A 15,852-nucleotide genomic window follows, 5' to 3' on the forward strand; every position below is an offset into this window, starting at 1 on the left:
ACATATACAAAGGTGAGTTGTTCCACTCACCTAATATAATTTGTGGCTTCCCTGGTGGCTCAGGTGGTAAAGAATCCACCTGCCATGTGGGAGACCTGGGTTTAATCCTTGGGTGGGGAAGATCCCCTGGAGAAGGGAATGGTTGGTTACCCACTCCAGTATTCTGGTCTGGAGAATTCCATGGACTGTATAGTCCATGGGGCTGCAAAGACTCAGACATGACTGAGAGACTTTCACTTTTCAATATGATTTGGGACAAGAACTACACTTTTAATTAAATGCTGTTTTATAATATATTTCATTATCTGTGGAGAAATCGCTCCAAATTGTTCTTAATCTTTACTTGGTTGTTTTTGAGTTTTTAACTTTTCTATATCAAACTGTCCAAAAGAAGTTTCTGTGATGATGTAAGTGTAATATAATCTGTCTGGTCCAATACAGGAGTTACTTACCCACAAGTGACTACTGAGTGCTTGTAATGTGACTACTGCCAGCAGAAAAACCATAAATATTATTGAATTTTAATCAATATAAATTTAAATACCAACATGTGGCTGCTGCTGCTGCTGCTGCATCACTTCAGTCGTGTCCAACTCTGTGCAACCCCATAGACGGCAGCCCACCAGGCTCCCCCGTCCCTGGGATTCTCCAGCCAAGAACACTGTTGTGGGTTGCCATTTCCTTCTCCAATGCATGAAAGTGAAAAGTGAAAGTGAAGTCGCTCAGTCATGTCCAACTCTTAGCGACCCCATGGACTGCAGCCCACCAGGTTCCTCGGTCCATGGGATTTTCACCATTGCCTTCTCTGAACATGTGGCTAGTGGCTTGCAATTCTGGAAGATGTAGCTCTAAGTGAATCATTAAATGTAACTATATGCCTCCAAAATACATGCACACATTCTCTTTTTATCTCTCCTCCTTTCCCTTTTCCTTTCTCCTCCCCTGACTCCAAATACACATTCTATTTTTTGGCACTATGACTGGCACGATACCAAGTTTACAGATTTATCTGGAAAAAACAATGATATCTACTTTATCTTTCTGTTCTGCAACAAAAACTGCTCTGTACTTAAGTATTCCTCTATACCATCAGTAAGTGTCACAGCTTTCTTACAACAAACTATATACATTCCTGTTAAGCTGATTGCTATGTGTGTGTGTTACTCACTTAGTTGTGTCTGACCCTGTGACCCCATGGACCACAGACCACCAGTCTTCTCTGTCCATGGAATTCTCCAGGCAAGGATACTGGAGTGGGTTGCAATTTCCTTCTCCAGTGGGTATTCGTCCTGACCCAGGGATCAAACCCAAATTGCAGACAGATTCTCTAATGTCTGAGCCACCAGGAAGACCACATATGTGGCTTCAAGTTGATTGCTAGGTATTTCATATTTCACTGAAAGAGTTAATAACTCATATTGTCAATTGGTTTTTGCTAGTATAGTTGAATACCATTCACTGTTTAGTATTTAAGTTGTTTTAGCTTTTTAGAAAAATATAATTAGCTTCAATTATAGATGATATGCCATAAAGAATACAGATGTCCTTGGCCCCTTATTCCTAAATATTAAAATTTTCTAAACAGCTTGCACTAATATATCCAAACAGGACAGACAAATCCTAATACATAATAGATATTAAGACCCTCCAAATAAAGATACAAAGAAGTCTAATTGAAGACTTCTCCGTCATTTAAGGTTCATTTCAGTAATACCTTTCAAACTATAGAGTAATACATTAAAATTCAAGATTTTGCCTATCAACCTTCATACAAATTACTGTGTGATTATGATTGTGGAAGTTGCTCAGCTGTATCCGACTCTTTGCAACCCCATAGACTATACAATCCATGGAATTCTCCAGGTCAGAATACTGGAGTGGATAGCCTTTCCCTTCTCCAGGAGTTCTTCCCAACCCAGGGATCGAACCTAGGTCTCCCATATTCTAAGGCAATTAAAAACCTCAACAGTAAGGTAAGAATCTAAAAATAAAAATGTACTAGGAAGAAGAAAATGTTCTTCCTAATGAAAAATCAACATTACTAAATACAAAATATTAACCCGGAAAGAATTTACTCATGAATTTTTCCTAAATAAAGAATAACCATTTAGGTCAACTTTAAAATCATACAGTTATTAATTAAACATACAGAAAAACTGAAGCTTTCATTGCAACCCCATGGACTATAGCCAGCCAGGCTCCTCTGTCCATGGAATTCTCTAGGCAGGAATACTGGAGTGGCCAAAGAACTGAGATTCCAGTAACTGTTTGTTATGGAATTAAAGGGGATTAAAACAAACATAAATAATTAAAAAACAAAAATGAAAACAAGAAACAAAAGACAACTGGTAAATACAAAATGAGACAAATAACAACAGAAAAAAAGAAACATACACATACACGAAAAACTGAAACAGAATTAACAAATGATTTATCTCCAAAATATACAAATAGCTCATGCAGCTCAACACCAGAAAAACCCAATCAAAAAGTAGCCAGAAGACCTAAACAGACCTTTCTCCAAAGAAGACATACAGATATGCTAATAGACACATAAAAAGATACTCAACATCACTCATTATTAGAGAAATGCAAATCAAAACTACAATGAAATATATCCTCACACCAGTCAGAATGACCACCATCAAAAATTCTATAAACAATAAATTCTGGAAAGGGTGTGGAGAAAAGGGAACCCTCTTGCACTGGTGGGACTGTAAATTGATATAGTCACTATAGAGGACAGAATGGAGATTCCTTAAATATCTAGGAATAAAAGTACTATATGACCCAACAATCCCACAACTGGGCAAATATCCTGAAAAAACATAATTGAAAAAGACACATGTACCCCAGTGTTCACTGCAGCACTATTTACAACAGCTAGGACATGGAAGCAACCCAGATATACACTGACAGATGAATGAATAAAGAAGCTGTGGTACATACATACAATGGATTATTTATTGTTGTTGTTTAGTCACTAGGTCGTGTCCTTCTCTTTGGACCCCATGGACTGCAGCGCACCAGACTTTCCTGTCCTTCACCATCTCCTGGAGCTTGCTCAAAATCATGTCCATTGAGTTGGTGATGCCATCCAACCATCTCGTCCTCCATCGTCCCCTTTTCCTCCTGCTTTCAATCTTTTCCAGCATCAGGGTCTTTTCCAATGAGTCGGCTCTTTGCATTAGGTGGCCAAAGTATTGGAGTTTCAGCATCAGTTCTTCCAATGAATATTCATGACTGATTTCCTTTAAGATGGACTGGTTTGACCAACCTGCAGTCCAAGGGGCTCTCAAGAGTCTTCTCCAACACCACAATTCAAAAGGATTAATTCTTTGGCGCTCAACCTTCTTTATGGCCCAACTCTCACATCCATACATGAGTACTGGAAAAACCATTCAGTTCAGTTGCTCAGTCGTGTCCAACTCTTTGCGACTCCATGAACTGCAGCATGCCAGGCCTTCCTATCCATCACCAACTCCCAGAGTCCACCCAAACCCATGTCCATTGAGTTGGTGATACCATCCAACTATCTCATCCTCTGTTGTCCCCTACTCCTCCTGCCCTCAATCTTTCCCAGCATCAGGGTCTTTTCAAATGAGTCAGCTCTTCGCATCAGGCAGCCAAAGTATTAGAGTTTCAGCTTCAACATCAGTCCTTCCAGTGAACACCCAGGACTGATCTCCTTTAGGACAGACTGGTTGGATCTCCTTGCAGTCCAAGGGGCTCTCTCAAAGTCTTCTCCAACACCACAGTTCAAAAGCATCAATTCTTCTGTGCTCAGCTTTCTTTATAGTCCAACTCTCACATCCATACATGACCACTGGAAAACCACAGCCTTGACTAGACAGACCTAGCTCTGACTATATGGACCTTTGTTGGCAAAGTGATGTCTCTGCTTTTTAATATGCTGTCTAGAACTGCCAACTTGTCTTCCAAGGAGCAAGCACCTTTTAATTTCATGGCTGTAGCCACCATCTGCAGGGATTTTGGAGGCCAAGAAAATAAAAGTTTGTCAGTGTTTCCATTGTTTCCCCATCTATTTGCCATTAAATGATAAAATCAGATGCCATGAACTTAGTTTTTTAAATGTTGAAGTTTCAGCCAACTTTTTCACACTCCTCTTTCACCTTCATCAAGGCTCTGCAGTTCCTCTTCACTTTCTGCCATAAAGGTGGTGTCATCTCAATATCTGAGGTTATTGGTATTTCTCCTGGCAATCTTGATTCCACCTTGTGCTTCATCCAGCCCAGCATTTCATGTGATGTACTCTGTACATAAGTTAAATAAGCAAGGTGACAATATACAGCCTTGAGGTACTCCTTTCCCAGATTGAAACCAGTCTGTTGTTTCATATCCAGTTCTAACTGTTGCTTCTTACCTTCATACAGCTTTCTCAGGAGGCAGGTAAGGTGGTCTGTTATTCCCATCTCTTTTAAGAATTTTCCACAATTTGTTGTGATCCACACAGTCAAAGGCTTTAATGTAGTCAATGAAGCAAAAGTATATATTTTTCTGGAATTCTCTTGCTCTTTCCATGATCCAACGGATGCTGGCCATTTGATCTCTGGTTCCTCTGCCTTTTCTAAATCCAGCCTGAACATCTGAAAGTTCACTATTCACGCACTGTTGAAGACAGCATGGAGAATTAGGATTACTTTGCTAGCATGTGAGATGAGTGCAACTGTGTGGTAGTTTGAACATTCTTTGGCATCGCCTTTCTTTGGGACTGGAATGAAAACTGACTTTTTGCAGTCCTGGCCACTGCTGAGTTTTCCAAATTGGTTGGCATATTGAGTGCAGCACTTTCACAGCATCATCTTTTAGGATTTGAAATAGCTCAACTGGAATTCCATCACTTCCACTAGCTTTGTTCATAGTGATGCTTCCTAAGGCCCACCTGACCTCACACTCCAGGATGTTTGGCTCTAGTTGAGTGATCACACCATCATGGTTATCTGGGTCATTAAGATCTTTTTTCCATAGTACTTCTAGATATTCTTGCCACCTGTTCTTAATATCATCTGCTTCCATTAGATCCATTATATTTCTCTCCTTTATTGTGCCCATCTTTGCATGAAATGTTCCCTTGGTATCTCTGATTTTCTTTTTTTTTTTTTAATGCTGCAAAAAGCTTTGTTTCCATTTGGTCCAAGGCTTGAGAGAGGGCTCCAGGGTGTTAAAAAGCTGCCTCGTGGCTGCAGAGAGGAGCTTCAGGCAGCCCTGATGTTAGGTGGGTTCTTCAAAGGCCGCTGGTCTCCAGAAGCTCCTAGTTGTGCTTGAGGGTGAGCCTTTCGAAGACATACTCGCCCAACCCAGCCTGGGAACCAGCCAGGCTGGGGACCAACCAGCCTGCGGAGGTTGGTCAGGTGGTCACCCATCTTCTTGATGAGTTTCACTTCCTCATCTAGGAAGTGGTTCTCCAGGAAGTCACAGATGTGGGGGTCTCCACAGGCAGAAGACAGGCCATGCAGATCCAACAGGGCTTGATTCAGGTTCTTCTCTATGAGAAGGGCGGCTTCCACAGCATCCTGGGTTTTACCCCACTCATCTTGAGATGGCTTCTGCACGTTCAGGAAGAGGGCACGGCCGCCACGCTGGTTTTGCAGTTTGAAGAGACGCTCCGTGCCCTTGCGCTTCTCCTTGGCCAATTCATGAAAAAAGTGACCCACACCCTCCAGGGCCACATCGTCATGGTCGAAATAGGAGCCCAGAGAGAGGTAGGTGTAGGAGGCCCACAGTTGCATGTTAACCAGGCGGTTGACGGTGGCCTCTACCTCGGTAGAATAATTCTGATGAATCTGGGAGCTCATGATTGGTCGGTAATAATAAGGAGTTAAAAAATGGCAGCTGGTCCTGGTGATCGCACAGAGCTGAGGGGCTGACTCCAGAGGTTGCGACTGGAAAAAAGGTTGGAGGGGTGGCTGGAGGCTGGAGCAAGGGGCGTCCCTGGGTCTGTTCCATCCAACAAGATCCGCGGGGCCGCTGAGCACACTTTCTCTCTGATTTTCTTGACGAGATCTCTAGTCTTTCCCATTCTATTGTTTTCCTCTATTTCTTTGCATTGTTCAGTTCAGTTCAGTCACTCAGTCATGCTCGACTCTCGGCGACTCCATGGACTGCAGCATGCCAGGTCTCCCTGTCCATCACCAACTCCTGGAGTTTACTCAAACTCATGTCCAGTGAGTCAGTGATGCCATCCAACCATCTGATCCTCTGTCATCCCCTTCTCCTCCTACCTGCAATCTTTCCCAACATCAGGGTCTTTTCAATTGAGTCAGTTCTTTGCATCAGATGGCCAAAGTATTGGAGTTTCAGCTTCAACATCAGTCCTTCCAGTGAATATTCAGGACTGATTTCCTTTAGAATGAACTGATTTGATTTCCTTGCAGTCCAAGGGACTCTCAAGAGTCTTCAACAACACCACAGTTCAAAAGCATCAATTCTTTGGCGCTCAGCTTTCTTTATACTCCAACTCTCACATCCATACCCGACTACTGGAAAAACCACAGCTTTGACTAGATGGACCTTTGTTGGCACTGTTCACTTAGGAAGGCTTTTTAAAATCTCTGCTTGATATTGTTTGGAACTCTGCATTCAGATGGATGTATCTTTCCTTTTCTCCTTTGCTTTTCACTTCTCTTCTTTTCTCATCTATTTGTAAGACCTCCTCAAACAACCATTTTGCCTTTTTGCATTTCTTTTTCTTGGGGGTAGGGGGAAAATGCAAAATGGAATATTTCTCAGCCACAAAAACACCACATTTGAGTCAGTTCTAATGAGGTGGATAAGCCTAGAGCCTATTATACAGAGTGAAGTAAGATAGAAAGAGAAAGACAAATATCATATATTAACACACATATATATGAAATCTAGGAAGATGGTACTGATGAACCTATTTTCAGGACAGAAATGGGACAGAGACATAAAGAACAGACAATAGTACCCAGGGCAGGTGAAAGACAGGGTGGGTGGGATGAATGGACAGAGTAGCATGGAAGCACATACATTATAATATGCAAAATAGCCAGTGGGAATTTGCTGTATAATGCCAGGAGCTCAAACAGGTACTCTGTGACAACTTAGAGGTATGGCACCTGGGAGGGAGGTTCAAGAGGGAGGGGACATGTGTATACCAAGGGCGGATTTATGTTGATGTATGGCAGAAACCAAGACAATACTGTAAAGCAATTATCTACCAATTAGGGTGATCCCATGGACTGTGGGAGAAGGCAATGGCACCCCACTCCAGTACTCTTGCCTGGAGAATCCCATGGATGGAGGAGCCTGGTAGGCTGCAGTCCATGGGGTTGCTGAGGGTCGGACACGACTGAGTGACTTCACTTTCACTTTTCACTTTCATGCATTGGAGAAAGAAATGGCAACCCACTCCAGTGTTCTTGCCTGGAGAATCCCAGGGACGGGGGAGCCTGGTGGGCTGCCGTCTATTGGGTCGCACAGAGTCGGACACGACTGAAGTGACTCAACAGCAGCAGCATGGACTGTAGCCTACCAGGCTCTTCCATCCATGGAATTTTCCAGGCAAGAGTACTGGAGTGGGTTGCCATTTCCTTTTCCAACTGGAATGGTTAGCCATTCCCTTTTCCAGGGGATCTTCCTGACCCGGGGATAAAACCCACATCTGCAGATTCTTTACCATCTGAGCCACCAGAAAACCCCTGTGTAAGAAAGCTACCAAAGTAAAATTAAATGAAATTTCCTAATTTTTACTCTTCATGGTTTTACAGAAAATACAAAGGAATAGTTAGGAATTATTTCAACAAATTTCTTCATGTCTGCTCATTACCAGAACCAGGAAGACCTCTAGAATTTTTGCTTAATATCTTAGTATTTAGGAAAAGAACAGGATTTCAGAGAGATAATCAAACCCAATGCCAATGAAATTATAGTATCAATTAATACTTAAAACTGAGTTTAATACATCATACTTGATTGTACAAGAGTGAAAGCTTTCTTTCACCCAAGGATCAGGAACAAAATAAGAATGTTAGCTCTTGCAATTTCTATGAAACATTTTAATGGAGGTTTTAGCCATGGCAATTAGGCACGGAAAATAAATAAAAGGCATCTTTATTGAAAAGAAATAAGTGAAAATATTTGTTTGTATATTACATGACCTTATGTAGGAAATCCAAAGGAATCTACAATAAGAACAAAAATCAGAACTAATTTGAGTTCAGTAACACTGCAGGATAGATTAATACCCCCAAATCCATTATATTCCTAAACACTAGCAATGAAAAATCCATACATAAAATTAAGAAAACAATTTAATTTATAATATCATTAAAAGAATACTTAGGAATAAATTTAATTTAAAAAGTGTAAGACAAATTCACTGAAAATTTAAAACACTGTTAACAAAATTGAAGATGTAAAGGAATGGATAGACAATATGTTCATGGACTAAGAGACATAATACTAATAAAATGACAATAATTCCCAGATACCGTATGCAATGTCTGTTGCTGTTGTTTAGTCATTAAGTCCAACTATCTGTGACCTCATGGACTGTAGCCCACCAGGCTCCTCTGTTCATGGGATTTCCCAGTAAAGAATACTAGAGTGGGTTGCCATTTCCCTCTCCAAGGGATCTTCCCAAGCCACGGATTAAACCCACACCTCCTGCATTGGCAGGTGGACTCTGGGTGGATTCTTTACCGCTCATCCACTGGGGATGCCCATGCCAGTGCAGCACTATTCACAATGGCCAAAAGGTGGAAATGACCCAAGAGCCCATCAAGAGAAGGATGAATAAACAAAATGTAGTACATACATATAATGAAAAATATTTCGACCATAAAAACGAATGAAGTTCTAACACATGCTACAACACAGATGAACCTTTACCATACTACTCCTAGTAAAAGCCAGACACAAAAAAACAATTTACTGTATGATTCCTTTTAAAAAATTTTTTATTGGAGTATAGTTGATTTACAATGTTGTGTTGGTTTCAGGTGTACATGTATGATTCTATTTATATGAACAGTCCAGAAAAGAGAAAGCCATAATGACAGAAAGTAGATTAGTGATTGTCAGGGGCTGAGGTAAGGGCAAAATAGGGAGTGACTACTAATGGGAACAGGGTTTTCTTACAAGGTGATAAAAATGTTACGGAAATTTGAAAGTGGTGGTGATGGCACAATGCTGTGAATAAACTAAAACCACTGAATTGTACACTTTAAAAGGGTGGATTTTGTGGTATGTAAATTTCTCATCATAAAAAAAAATTTTAAGGTGAAAAAGCTGATAAAGAATTGAGATATAAATTCAAGTTGAAACAATGAATTAATATATTTTATGGTAACAAACATTATGCTAACAAAGGATCAAAAAATTTATTAACACACCATGCTAGTGACAGTATGGGGTAAAAACAATACTTTTTGATGAATCATAATGCTACTACTACTAAGTCACTTCAGGTGTGTCCAACTCTGTGCGATACCATAGACGGCAGCCCACTAGGCTCCCCTGTCCCTGGGATTCTCCAGGCAAGAACACTGGAGTGGGTTGCCATTTCCTTCTCCAATGCATGAAAGTGAAAAGTGAAAGTGAAGCCGCTCAGTCGTGTCCGACCCTTCGTGACCCCATGGACTGCAGCCTACCAGGCTCTTCTGTCCATGGGATTTTTTTCAGGCAAGAGTACTGGAATGGGGTGCCATTGCCTTCTCTGAATCATAATGCTAGAAAGTAAAATTTGGCAATAATGATCAAATCTAAAAACTGACACACCCTTTGAGCAACCTATGTATACAAATATATTCAGATTATATAATTGCATATATACACAAAACATCTATACAAAAATTATCAATGGGGCATTGATTTTTGTATGGGAAAAGTTTGAAAACACATATATCCTTATTTATGCACAAAATATTTATACAAGGATATACATATATATACATGTTCTTTTAATATATATCCTACACACATACACACGCACTCTAACATTTTATGCCTTAGGCAAGAGGAACTAGAAGACTAGGAGTAGGGGTGAAGAAAGATTCCCTTTTTATTGGATATACTGTGGTATATACTGAATTTTATACAATGTATATGCATTACCTGTTCAATTAACTATTTAATTTTAGGAAGCATTTTGACAGCAGCCAGGGGGGGAAAGTGTGATATATAATGCAACAGCTGCAAGTTTTCTTAATTTTATTCATCAACTCATAGCTACTATTTAATGATCAGAACTTAACAGAGGAATAACAAGTAAGTTTAAAAGCCATTCTGGAACATATTTTAAATTTCAGAATTAAACTAATTAGACACAAAGAATATTACTAAACATTTTACAGTGCTTTTCAAATATGATAAAGTAGAACAAAATCTTAAGAAAATGGAATTTATCTTATTGCCTTATGTAGAGAAAAGGGTTGCTATATCAGGCCCAAGGCTGCTATGGCTAGCAGAGTCTTTGTAGGCATTTTAGAAATTGATTCTGGGAGCGTTCTCACCATTCCCTCACTGAAAGGGTTGTTTACTCTTGGCAAGACTTTGCAGAGACAATGAACTTTATGCTGAACACCTGTTTTCCTTCTGGGAGCTTGGAAATTTGGTATGTACTGGATAGAGGGTGTCTATGTGAACGACTACCAATAAATAACTGTGGTGAAGCCCAAATAATGGGCTTCCCTGGGCAGAAAAACTGAATACTTGTTGCTACATTTTCACTGCTAGGTGAAAACAGTGCTCTGTGGACCCCTCTGGGGAGGAAGATAGTACAAGGAAATCTAAAGATGTATTCCTCTAGACAAACAGCCTTATAATCTGACTATGGATCCTGACTTATTACATATAAATAAATCTTAGCCGTAGGTACAAGGTGCTGAGCCTTTTGAGTCTTTCTAGAGAATTTCTCAACATGGGTAGTGAATGGGTTTAGAGACTTCCAACATATTCTGCTTAACAGGAAAATTAATTTTTGAATAATGTGTCATAAAAACTAAGTTTGCTGCTGTATGTTAATCCTGCTTTTAATTTGTTGACATCTCTAAAATGCATGTGTATTTATTTTCTTTGTTGATATAGTTTTGTTAGTTCTTACATAGTAACCTTCCAGTTCAAAGGGTTTTAAAATAAAAGTATTTACCAACTCTGCCCTTAAGCAAAACATAATTTAACAAATGAACAGGGATAAAATGTGAAGAACAAAAGTACAAACAAAATTCTTCTTAAGTATTCAATATCAGTGTGAAAGGTGACACTGACTGAAGAGTACTTTTGGTTTGTATAAAGTATTATTATTTAAAGTTTTCAAAAATCTCCCCAAATTTGCTATGCCCATATAAATATACACAGAATACAAAGCCAAATAAAATGTTTTAAAGTACAGATGAAAATTGACTACAGTTCAAAAATGAGAGAAAAAAGATTTTTATAATCTATTAAATTATATACCATTTGATTTTTTTAAAATGCACAGGTATAACTTCTACTTAAACATCTCCAAAGATACTTTAGGTGGGATGAAAAATGTTAAGATTCTGCTATTCTGGCTATTTATCTTTAGGAGAAAGAAGACTTTTTAACAAAAGTTTAGAGAGAAGGAGTAATCAATTTAAAGTTACAAAGTTATAACTGAGAACACATTCACTACAAACATAGTCACTCAATTAGACTTCAAAAATGACTCTCGGATTATATACCATTGTGTAAATGACCACTGGTGAGAGAGCCCATAGTGAAAGCTATTCATTTTAATTTAAAAATGAAATTTACTTCAACATTTCTGCTTTGTAAGTGCACGGGAAAAACAAAAAAACAAAAAGGATAGTATGTTTCATTTACTTTAACAATTACAGCTCAGTGACAGAACATCATAAGGAAAACGTATTAGAGAAAATAATGCTGTGATTTTGATATCTGTATCAAAGACTGAACAGGAAAAACATGGTGATGAATGGAACTTACATAAGTTGATGTTTCCAAGCTGTCTGTGTTGACTAGTACTGGAGGAGGATTTGCCTTAAAGAAAGAATTGTAAACGTGTTAGGCTTAACAGGAAAATTGGCACATTACATACTAATGTTCACAAATATTAGAAGCATATGAAAGATTTGCTATTTCTTAAGTTATAATTTTATATGAAGTTTTCATATGTTAAACAATGTATCTAGTTTCCAGCACCAATGGAAAGAATTAGATATATAGGCAGCTATTACATTTGCTTTTGAGAAATGAATGATTATTTCTGCTACAACAGACACAATTTTGTTAAGATTTGCGAAGTTCACCAGTCTTCTAAAAAAATTCACAAATATTCTCTCATGTAACAAAAAACTCATCCCAAATTTCTTGGAAATCACTTCTTTTCTAGTCTCAAGGATCCCCTGAAGATTCCAACATTTCATCACCCAGAAAAAAAATTCTGTCTCATATTGAACTGTGTTTAAACATTGGGGGAAAGGAGCCATACAAAGAAATCCATCATAAACTTTAATTAGAAACACATTCAATGTAAAAGCCCTCAATTGTTATCGACTGCAATTACTGCTTTTCATCTGTTATTCTAGACCACTCACAGAACAATTAAGGGTCAACCACTCCCCCATCCCCCCAAAAACACAAGCAGAGTAACATAGATCTAATTAAGTTTAGGATGAAAAAAGCTTGGTTTTCTGATTAAGCTGGAAAGTGTTTGTTATGAAGGTGCAACAAAATTTTTAAAATAAAACGCAATTATTACCAAATGAAAACCAGATCGAACATACTAGAAAACTGATGTGACTCCTCTTAAAATTCTTTCTTTTGTATATTTTAAAATATATAATTACCAAGTCAAATGACATTTTCAGAGAATCAAAGAAATGACTATACTTTAAATAAATTTTAAGAGATATGCTTGCGTAAATAATTGTACTGGATGCATCTAAGCTACATGAAGCAGCAAGTTAAAAATGAGTGGGGACCAAGGATTACAGTAAAGCACAGGGAACTATATTCAGCATATTAAAATAACCTAAAAATAACCTGGAAAATAATCTGAAGAAGATATATATACACATAACTAGATCACTTTGCTGTACATCTGAAACAATAAAAAATCCTGGGGAAAAAAAAACCAAACAAAATGAATAGGGAATACTGTATTAAATACAAACATAATACTAGCTACTTTATGTGCTGCTGCTGCTGCTGCTAAGTTGCTTCAGTCGTGTCCGACTCTGTGCAACCCCATGGACTGCGGCCTACCAGGCTCCTCCATCCATGGGATTCTCCAGGCAAGAACACTGGAGTGGGTTGCCATTTCCTTCTCCAATGCATGAAGTGTGCAGCCCTACCTTTAACAGTAATAGTCTATTTTCCAATGATTCAGTGAGAATCAAACCTAATACTATTTGTGAAATTGCTAAAAAATACTATTTGTGAGAGACATTTGAGATTTTATGAACATTAGGAATTAATTCATTTCCCAATGACTACTGGGGTCTCAAACTGATATTTTTAAATTAAAAAATTAATGGTACAACTTCACCTTACTTTGCTTAAGCAATTACAGAGGAAGGCAAGAAAGAACAAGGCTATTTAAACTTACAAAAGAAGCTATAGTCCTTAAAAATTATGGCAAGAAAACCATCTGGCTTCCTCTGCTCGTTTATTACCAAAAATATGGTGGAAAAAGTTTGCTTTTACAAAAATCTAACTTATACCAAAATTATCACAACCCTAGCTGCTCATGATCACCAACTCATCAACACTGTATATGTTACCTTTGGATTCTAGTTATATAAAAATCTGGTATTGAAATACATAAAAATTATATAAAGTGTTAAATTTCCTTCAAGATAGAATAATGACCATGAGAGATTAGGAGAAGGAAGGGTTATAGATCATATAAGTGCATGAATTGAGGGCTGCTGTAGTTGGGTGATAAGTATACATGGGAGTTCACTGTACTACTCCCTTTCTATTTGAATAGTTTTGAATTTTTTCATAAACTACAGCAAAACAATTATATTGAGTCAAGTACTCAGCTTATAAGAGGTTAATAATGAAAGCAGCTGTAAAATACTATGGGTTAAAGCTGTTATTAATATATTAGCATTCATATCATAAAATTCAATTTTAAAGTTCAGTTCTGAAAAAAGAATACAGACTAGTAAAAATAATTTATAACTTCGGCTTAATGAATATGATTAGATAATTAATACATGTACAATCAGTTTATTTGTAGATGTATCTTAGAAGAATCTGAGTGAATGACCACACCTGAAGGGAAAGCATAGACTTGAAACTGAACAGAAACTCAAGTTGAGGATTAACAAGAATTTCATTCAAAACTGTCAGATTAAACAATTTGAAAAGACCTATCACAAAATGTAGTCTAAAATAAGAGCCTGTGTACATGCAGCTCAAGAGGCATGATCTGATGGCCTCAAGTTCAGCCACCAAAATAATGTTAAAAATATTTAAGACTGTGTTAGCAGGAAGAGAATTAAAACATTTACCTTAAAATACATTATACTTTTACTTACTAACTTGAGGATTTCTAAATTCTTATATTATAGAATACAGAAATGGTATCTGACAAAGTAGTAATCCATCCCTCTTAAACTTGGAGGTGGTAGGAATGAGGTAGCCCAATGGGCTTGGAGGGTACAACTCAGAAAAACACAATACCTTAACACCAAAGCCAGAACAAGTATTTAGATGGAAGAGATACAGAAACATTTGGCCGCAGAATTTGCCACTTTCAGATAGCTGAAATAAAGAGCACTAAAACAAAAAATACAGTAGCAAATTGGGCTAGTTTAAGACCTTGGTATCTGTAACTAGGATGAGAGATAGCAGAACAGATAACATGGAATTACCAGCTTTACTTAGAGAGGAAATCAAATAACAGCAACAAGACTTGAGGATAATCTATGTGAAAGTTACCTGTTGTTACTTTTTGATGACACATCAAAAAGCATGATTCTAGATCTCTCTCTACCTCACTCTACTGTTTAATGACTTTGAATATACAGGTAAATCACAAGTACTAATTATTGAAACTTATTTCTTCCATCTATAAAGAGATATGCCTTTAACCAAAAGGACTGTGTGACAACTCAGTTCAGTTCAGTTCAGTTCAGTCGCTCAGTCGTGTCCGACTCTTTGCAACCCCATGAATTGCAGCACACCAGGCCTCCCTGTCCATCACCAACTCCCGGAGTTCACTCAAACTCACGTCCATTGAGTCGGTGATGCCATCTAGCCATCTCACCCTCTGTCGTCCCCTTTTCCTCCTGCCCCCGATCCCTCGCAGCATCAGAGTCTTTTCCAATGGGTCAACTCTTCGCATGAGGTGGCCAAAGTATTGGAGTTTCAGTTTTAGCACCATTCCTTCCAAAGAACACCCAGGGCTGATCTCCTTTAGAACAGACTGGTTGGATCTCCTTGCAGTCCAAGGGACTCTCAAGAGTCTTCTCCAACACCACAGTTCAAAAGCATCAATTCTTTGGCGCTCAGCTTTCTTCACAGTCCAACTCTCATATTCATACATGACCAATGGAAAAACCATAGCCTTGACTAGACGGACCTTTGTTGGCAAAGTAATGTCTCTGCTTTTCAATATGTTATCTAGGTTGGTTATAACTTTCCTTCCAAGGAGTAAGCATCTTTTAATTTCATGGCTGCAGTCACCATCTGCAGTGATTTTGGAGCCCCCAGAAATACAGTCTGACGCTGTTTCCACTGTTTCCCCATCTATTTCCCACGAAGTGGTGGGACCGGATGCCATGATCTTCGTTTTCTGAATGTTGAGCTTTAAGCCAACTTTTTCACTCTCCACTTTCACTTTCATCAAGAGGCTTTTTAGTTACTCTTCAC

At 38.4% G+C, this 15,852-nt stretch overlaps 1 protein-coding gene and 1 pseudogene across 6 annotated transcripts in view; both read right to left on the reverse strand.

Annotated features, from left to right (window-relative positions):
- DLG1 (discs, large homolog 1 (Drosophila)) overlaps positions 1 to 15,852 on the reverse strand; it is a 275,289-nt gene that overhangs the window by 115,920 nt on the left and 143,517 nt on the right. For all 6 annotated transcript variants that reach the window (XM_010834376.1, XM_010834377.1, XM_010834380.1 and 3 more), the window contains one exon: positions 11,953 to 12,006. In XM_010834376.1, the coding sequence (XP_010832678.1) occupies positions 11,953 to 12,006 (54 nt within the window). The remainder of the gene's footprint in view (positions 1 to 11,952; positions 12,007 to 15,852) is intronic.
- LOC104984562 lies at positions 5,093 to 6,041 on the reverse strand (annotated as a pseudogene).

This window comes from Bison bison, unplaced genomic scaffold (assembly GCF_000754665.1).
Source record: "Bison bison bison isolate TAMUID 2011002044 unplaced genomic scaffold, Bison_UMD1.0 scf7180017864032, whole genome shotgun sequence".
Lineage (NCBI taxonomy): Eukaryota > Metazoa > Chordata > Mammalia > Artiodactyla > Bovidae > Bison > Bison bison.